We start from the raw sequence: 8,595 nt of genomic DNA on the forward strand, positions 1-8,595 counted from the left end.
CTCCCCTGTTGAAACTCCATAGGAAGCCCGTGATCCATGTCCTAACTAGAGAAGAACCCTGAGGTTCCAGCATCAACTCGAGATAAGGCCCTATGCCTCTGCATAGGAGAGAAATACCGAGAGGCCCCTCGCATCTCGAATGGCAGCTTGACTTCCCGGAAGCAACACGAGTGGTTCCCTGAGGTCCCCGGTGCAACTCGAGAGCAATCCCTCTTTTCCTGCCACAACTCTAGAAAAGCAAGGAGATTCTCCCCTCAACGCGAGATAGCAGCACACATGGCAGGAGCTGCACCCAAAACATCAGCAGCACCCGTGCCACTCGTTGCAAGAGTGGCACCCATGACAAAAGCGGCACCCAAGACACCAGTGGCACCCAGGACAAAGCATCAGCCAAGTCACCAGTGGACCTAGGACAGGAGTGGTAACAGAGATATCATCTGCACCAGTGTCACTCGCAGTAAGTGTGGCACCCAAAGCAAGAGTGCACCGGAGACGTCAATGGCACTCAGGACAAGTGCAGAAGCCGAGATACCAGCAGCACACAGGACAAGAGCAGCACGCGAGACACCAGCGACCCTGGGGACAAGAGTGCCACCAGAGACACCAGCCAAATCCTTGATACTCACAGCATGACTGGCACCCATAGCAAGAATGGCCTCTGCAACAAGCAGCACCCCACACAAGAGCATCACCTGAGGTAGCAGCCACACTCTTGACACTCACGACAAGTTTTGCACCTGAGACACCAGTGGCACCTAGGACAAGAGTGGCACGAGACACACCAGCTGCACCCATGACACTTGTGGAAATAGCTTCACACATGGCAGGAGCTGCACCCGAGACACCAGCAGCATCCGTGGCAAAAGTGACAGCCATGGCAAGAGCCTGTGACAGCTGATACACCCAGGACACCAGGGGCATCAAAGAAACCAGGGGAGTCATGACAACAGTGATACCCAGGACACCAGTGGCACCCATGAGAAAGTGACACCTGAGACACCATCGGCACCCAGGAAAAGAGCAGCACCCAAGACAGCAGCAGCACTCTTGACACCCACGGCCAAAGCAGCACCCACAGCAAGAGCAGAACGTGAGACACAGTGGCAGTCATGGCACTTGTGGCAGGAGAGGCACCCATGGCAAGAGCTGCACACAAGAAACCAGCAGCTTCTTGGCATCATCGCAAGGGTGGCAACCATGGAAAGAGCAGCACCTGAGACAACAGAAACAACTTGGACACCAGTGGTAATAAAGACACCAGGGACAGCCATGACAATAGTGACACCCAGGACACCAGTGGCACCCGTGAGAGTAACACCCGACACAAGGGGCACCCAGAACAAGAGCAGCAACAGATTCACCAGCTGCACCCAAGTTACTCATGGCAAGAGCGGCACCCATGGCAAGAGTGGCACCCAAGAACACAATGACACCCGGAACAAGAGTGGCATCCTGGACACCAGTGGCACCCAGGACAAGAGCGGCACCCGAGACACCAGCTGCACCCGTGACACTTACGGCAAGAATGGCACCCATAGCAAGGATGGCACCCAGGATGGGCGCAGCACCCAAGACACCAAGGGCACCCAGGACAAGAGTGGCACCCGAGACACCAATGGCACCCATTAAATCAGCAGCACCCATTACACCAGTGGCACCTGTAACACCTGAGACACCAGCAGCACTTCTGACACCCATGGTAAGAGCACAACCCTTGAGAAGAGTGGCAACCAGAGACACCAGCTGCACCCGTGACGCTTTTGGCAAGAACAGCACCCATGGTAGAATGGCAACCAGGAAAAGAGCAGCACCTGAGACACCAAGGGCACCCAGGACAACTGTGGCACCCATGAGACCAGCAGCACCCAGGTCAAGAGTGGCAGCAGAGATATGAGCTGCAACCATGACACTCACAGCAAAGGGGCACCCATGGCAAAAGCAGCACCCAGGACACGAGTGGCAACAAAGACTCCAGGGACAGCAGGACAAGAGTGACACCCGAGACACCACTGGCATCTGTGACAAGAGTGATACCCGAAACACCCACGGAACCCATGACATCAGTGGCCTCTGTGAAACGAGCGAAACCAGTGGCACTCATGACACCCAAGACATCAGCGGCACTTATGACACCCACGGTAAGGGCAGCACCCATGGCAAGAGCAGGACCCGAGACACCAGCCACACCCATGACACTCGTGGCAAGAGCGGCACCCATGGAAAGAGCGGTTCCCATGGCAAAGGTGGCACCTGAAATACCAGTGGAACCTGGAACACCAGTGACAACAAAGACTCCAGGGAGAGCCATGACAAGAGTGACACCTGTGACACCACTGGCACCTATGACAAGAGTGATACCCGAAACACCAGCAGCACCCTAGACAAGAGTGGCATCCAAATCACCGGCTGCACTCATGACACCCATGGCAAGTCAGCACCCAAGACCAGAGTGGCACCTGAACACCAGCAGCACCCAGGACAAGAGTGGCACATGAAACATCAGCGGGACCCATGAGACTCGTGGCAAGAGCTGCAAAACCACAGCAATAGTGGCACCCGAGACACCTGCGGCACCCAGGGAAGAGTGGCACCAGAGATACCAGTGGCACCCAGCTGAAAAGTGGCATGCAAGGTACCAATCTCACCCGTGAGACTCAAGGCAAGAGCCACACCCGGGGCAAGAGTGGCAACAGAGACACCAGCGACACCCAGAGCAAGAGCGGCTCCCAATTCACCAGGTGCACTCATGATACCCACAGCAAATCAGCACCCATGTCAAGAGCGGCACCTGAGCACCAGCATCACCCAGGACAAAAGCGGCTCAAGAGACACCAGTGGGAACTGTGACACCCATGGCAAGAGCTGCAAACCCATGGCAATAGGGGCACCAAGACACCAGTGGCATCCAGGACAAGAGTGGCACCCAAGACTCCAGTGGAGCCCTGGAGAGAAGCAGCACCAGAAAAAGCAACAGCACTCATGACACCCAAATCAAGAGCGGCACCTGAGACACCAGTGAAACCTAGGACAAGAGGGGAACCCAAGACACCAGCGGCTCCCAGGACAAGAGCTACACCCAAGATACCAACTGCACCCATGACACTTGGGGCAAAAATGGCACCCATGGTAAGAATGGCAGCCAGGACAAGAACAACACCCAAGACATCAAGGGCACTCAGGACAAGAGTGGCACCCGAGATAACAGTGGCACCCATGACACAAGCAGCACCCTTGAGACTCGCAGCAAGAGCTGCAAACCCATGCCAATAGAGGCACATAAGACACCAGCAGCATCCAGGACAATAGTGGCACCCGATACACCAGTGGTGGCCAGGAAGAGAGTGACACATGAGTCACCACTGGCACCCAGGAAAGAGCGGCACATGAGACACCAGTGGCACCCAGCTCAAGAGCAGCACCCAAGATACCTGCTGCACCCGTGACACTCGCAGCAAGAGCAGCACCCATTGCAAGAGCAGCACCAGAGACACAAGTGGAACCCCGGACAAAGCATCAGCCTAGTCACCAGTGGACCCCAGGAGAAAAGCAGCACCAGGAAAACCAGCAGCACTCATGACACACAAGTCAAGAGTGGCACCTTAGACACCAGTGGAACCCAGGAAAAGAGCAGCACTCGAGACACCAGCAGTTCCCAGGCCAAGAGCCACACCAGACACACCAGGTGCACCCATGACAATTGGGGCAAAAGTGGCACCCATGGCAAGAATGACACCCACCATACCAGCTGCACCCGTGACACTTGTGGCAAGAACAGCACCCATGGCAAAAATGGCAGCCAGGAAAAGAGCAGCACCCGAGACACCAAGGGCACCCAGGAAAAGAGTGGCACCCGAGACCACCATAACACTCAAGACAAGAGGGGCATCCAAGACAACAGTGGCACCCACTCAAGAGTGGCACCCAAGGTACCAGACTCATCCATTACACCTGGGGCAGGAGTGGCACCTGAGACACCAGCAGCACCCAGGGAGTGAGTGACACCCGAGACACCAGTGCCATCAAGGACTAGAAGGTCACCCAAGACCAGTGGCACCGAGGACAAGACAGCCACCAGAGACACCAGCGGCACCCACTCGAGTGGCACCCGAGATACCAGCCTCATCCATTACACTCGGGGCAAGAGCAGTATCACAGATACCAGCTGCACCCGTGACACTCACAGCAAGAGTTTCACCCATGGCAAGAACGACCTTTGAGACAACAGTGGCACCCCACACAAGAGTGGCACTCGAGGTAGCAGCTGCTCCTGTGTCACTCATGGCAAGAGTGCCCCCTGAAACACCAGTGGAATCTAGATAAAAGTGGCACCTGTGACATCAGTGGCACCCAGGACAAGAGTGGCAACAGAGACAACAGCCACACTCATGATACTCGCGGCAATAGCGGCACACATGGTAGGAGCTGCACCCGAGACATCAGCAGCACCCAGGGCAAAAGCGGCACCCGAGCCACAAGTGGAACCCAGGAAAAGACTGGTACAAGAGACAACAGCCTCACCCATGACACTTGTGCAAAGAATGGCACCCATGGCAAGAATGGCACCCAGGACAAAAGGAGCACCTGTGACACTGGGACACTCTAGATAAGAGTGGCAACCGAGACCCCAGCGGCACCCAGGACACCAGCCACACAGGTGGCACTCGTGGCAAGAGTGTCACCCATGGCAAGAACAGCACCTGTGACATCAGATATACACGAGGCAACAGAAACAAGGGAGAGAAATGGCAACAGTGTCACTGGGGACTCCAGCGGCACCCATGAGAGAGTGACACCTGAGAGAGCAGTGGCACTCAAGAAAAGAGGGTCCCCAGAGATACCAGCAACACTCATGACACCCACAGCAAGAGCAGCACACATGGCAAGAGCAGCACCCGACACACAGTGGCACCCATGGCACTGCGGCAAGACGGCAACATTGGCAAGAGCAGCATCTGTAACACCCGAGACACTGGGACATCAGGGGCACCAAAGACATGAGGGACAGCCATGAAAAGAGTGATACCCAAGACACCAGCAGCACACAGGACAAGAGTTGCATCAGAGATACGAGCTGCAACCGTGACACTCCTGGCAAAGGGGCACTCATGATAAGAGCAGCACCCGAGAACCCAGCGGCACCCAGGGCAAGAGTGGCACCCAATTCACCAGGTGCACTCATGATACCCACAGCAAGGCAGCACCCATTTCAAGAGCAGCACCCAAACAATGGCATCACCCAGGACAAAAGTGGCTCAAGAGACACCAGCGGGAACCATGACACTTGCGGCAAGAGCTGCAAGTCCATGGCAATAGGGGCCCCGAGACACCAGTGACACCCAGAACAAAAGCGGCACCCGAGACCCCAGTGTAGCCCTGAAGAGAAGCAGCACCAGAAAAACAGCAGCACTCATGACACCCAAGTCAAGAGCAGCACCTGAGACACCAGTGGAACCCGGGACCAGAGCAGCACCAGAGACACCATCTACACCCGTGATACTTGGGGCAAAAATGGCACACATGGCAAGGATGGCAGCCAGGAGAAAAACAACACCCGAGACACCAAGGGCACCCAGGACAAGAGTGGCACCCGAGATAACAGTGGCAACCATGACACCAGCAGCACCGTGAGACTTGCGGCAAGAGCTGCAAGCCCATGCCAATAGAGGCACACAAGTACCAGCGGCACCCAGGACAATAGCGCCACCCGAGACACCAGTGGTGGCCAGGAAGAGAGCGACACCCGAGACACCAGTGGCACTCAGGAAAAGAGAGGAACCCGAGACACCAGTGGCACCCAGGAAAAGAGAGGCACCAGAAACACCCACGGCACTCAGCTCAAGAGCAGCACCCGAGATACCTGCCACACTTGTGACACTCGCGGCAAGAGTGGCAACCATGGCAAGAGCAGCACCAGAGACACCAATGGCACCCAGAACAAAGTGTCAGCCGAGTCACCAGTGGACCCCAGGAGAAAAACAGCACCAGGAAAACCAGCAGCACTCATGACACACAAGTCAAGAGCGGCACCTTAGACACCAGTGGAATCCAGGACAAGAGTGGCACCAGAGACACCAGCGGCTCCCAGGACAAGAGTTACAACTGAGACACCGGCAGCACCCAGGCCAAGAGCGGCACCAGAGACACCAGGTGCACCCGTGACACTTGGGTCAAAAATGGCACCCATGGCAAGAATGGCAGCCAGGATAAGAACAACACCAGAGACACCAAGGGCACCCAGGAAAAGAGCGGCACATGAGACACCAGCCGAACCCGTGACACTTGACACAAGAACGGCACCCATGGCAAGAACAGAACTCAGAACAAGAAGAGAACATGAGACACTGGGAAAACCTGGATAAGAGTGGCCTCTGAGAACTCAGCGGCACCCATGACATCGGCAGAACCCGTGAGACTCATGGCAAGAGCTGCAAATCCATGGCAATAGAGGCACCCAAGACACCAGCAGCACCCGGGAACAAGTGGCAGCCGAGTCCCAGTGGCACCCAGGACAGGAGCGGCAACAGAGACATCAGTCACCCCCGTAAAACTCGTGGCAAGCATGGCATCCACGGCAATAATGGTCTCCAAGACACCAGTGGCACCCAACACAAGAGCAGTGCCCGAGACACCAGTGGCATACGGAACACCTAAGACAATAGTGGCACCCATGACACCCGATCAACACCAGCACACAAGGCAAGAGCAGCACCCGAGATGCCAGTGGCACTGGTGACAAGAGCGACACCAATGACACTATTGGCACCAGTGACACTCGCCCTAAGAGTAGCCCCCAGGTGAAGAGAGGCAACAAAGAAACCAGCTGCACCATTGACACTCACGGCAAAGCAGCAACCATGGCAAAAGGGGACCTGACAACCCAGTGACACACAGGACAAGAGCAGAAACCGAGACACCAGAGGCACCCATGACAAGAGTGGCACCCAACACCAGTGGCACCCAGGAAAAGAGTGGCACACGAGACACAAGTCAAATCTGTGACACTCGTGGCAACAGTGGCACACATGGCAGGAGCTGCACCTGAGACATCATCAGCACCCATGGCACATGTGGCACACAAGACACCGATGGCACCCAGGACAAAGCATCAGCCAAGTCACCAGTGGACCTAGGACAGGAGTGGTAACATAGACATCAGCTGCACCAGTGACACTCGTGGTAAGTGTGGCACCCAAAACAAGAGTGTCACCCGAGATACCAATAGGACCCAGGACAAGAGCAGAAGCCAAAATACCAGCAGCACACAGGACAAGAGCGGCACCCAAGACACCAGTGACACTGCGGAGAAGAGTGCCACCATAGACACCAGCCACACCCTTGACACTCGCAGCATGACTAGCACCCATGGCAAGAATGGCCTCTGGGACACCAGCAGCACCCCGCACAAGAGTGGTACCCGAGGTAGCAGCAGCACCCATGACACTCACAAGGTTTACACCTGAGACACCAGTGGCACCCAGGACAAGAGTGGCATGAGACACACCAGCCACACCCATGACACTTGTGGAAATAGCTTCACACATGGCAAGAGCTGCACCCAAGAAACCAGCGGCTTCCTTGGCATCGTTGCAAGGGAGGCAACCATGTCATGAGCACCACCTGAGACAACAGAAAACCGGGACACCAGGGACACCAAAGACACCAAGAACAGCCATGAAAAAAGTGACACTCAGGACACCCGTGGAACCCGCGAGCGAGTAACACCCGACAAAAGGAACACCCAGAACAAGAGCAGCAACAGATTCACCAGCTGCACCCATGTCACTCATGGCAAGAGCGGCACACATGGCAAGAGTGGCACCCGAGAACACAGTGACACCCAGAACAAGAGCAGCACCCTAAACACCAGTGGCACCCAGGAAAAGAGCAGCACCCGAGACAACAGCTGTACCCATGACACTTGCGGCAAGAATGGCACACATAACAAGGATGGCACCCAGGATGGGAGCAGCACCCAAGACACCAAGGGCACCCAGGACAAGAGTGGCACCCGAGACACCAGTGGCACCCATTAAATCAGCAGCACTCATTACATCAGTGGCACCTGTAACACCCGAAACACCAGTGGCACTCAGGACACCCGAGACACCAGCAGCACTTCTGACACCCACAGTAAGAGCACAACCCACGGGAAGAATGGCAAGCAGAGACACCAGCCACAACCCTGACACTTGCAGCAAGAACAGCACCCATGGCAAGAATGGCAGCCAGGAAAAGAGGAGCACCCAAGACACCAAGGGCACCCACGACAAGAGTGGCACCTGAGACACCAGCGGCACCCAGGACAAGACCAGCACCCGAGACACTGGGGCACCCTGGACAAGATGGCTCCCAAGACCCCAGCAGCACCCATGATTCCAGCAGAACCCATAACATCAGTTGCCCCTGTGATACCAGCGAGATCAGTGGCACTCATGACACCCAAGACATCAGCGGCACTTATGACAACCACGGTAAGAGCAGGACCCGAGACACCAGCCACGCCCATGACACTTGTGGCAAGAGTGGCACTCATGGCAAGAGTGGCAAAGGAGACACCAGCAGCAGCCATGACAAGAGCGGCACCCAAAACATCAG

At 56.0% G+C, this 8,595-nt stretch overlaps 1 protein-coding gene across 1 annotated transcript; it reads left to right on the forward strand.

The window, feature by feature from the left end:
- On the forward strand, positions 1,904-8,033 carry LOC106502377 (dentin sialophosphoprotein-like). The gene is made up of 8 exons (XM_013965821.1): positions 1,904-2,138; positions 3,046-3,341; positions 3,453-3,926; positions 5,463-5,624; positions 5,664-5,941; positions 6,689-6,880; positions 7,223-7,419; positions 7,630-8,033. The coding sequence occupies exons 1-8, from the start codon at positions 1,904-1,906 to the stop codon at positions 8,031-8,033; spliced, it is 2,238 nt and encodes a 745-aa protein (XP_013821275.1).

This window comes from Capra hircus, chromosome 8 (assembly GCF_001704415.2).
Source record: "Capra hircus breed San Clemente chromosome 8, ASM170441v1, whole genome shotgun sequence".
NCBI lineage: Eukaryota > Metazoa > Chordata > Mammalia > Artiodactyla > Bovidae > Capra > Capra hircus.

Coding starts and splice junctions, on each gene's coding strand:
- LOC106502377 (XM_013965821.1), top strand. CDS start 1,904: ATGACACTCACAGCAAAGGGGCACCCATGGCAAAAGCAGCACCCAGGA. Junction 6,881..7,222: donor AAAGGGGACCTGACAACCCA/GTGACACACAGG, acceptor AGATACCAATAG/GACCCAGGACAAGAGCAGAA. Junction 7,420..7,629: donor GCACAAGAGTGGTACCCGAG/GTAGCAGCAGCA, acceptor CTGAGACAACAG/AAAACCGGGACACCAGGGAC.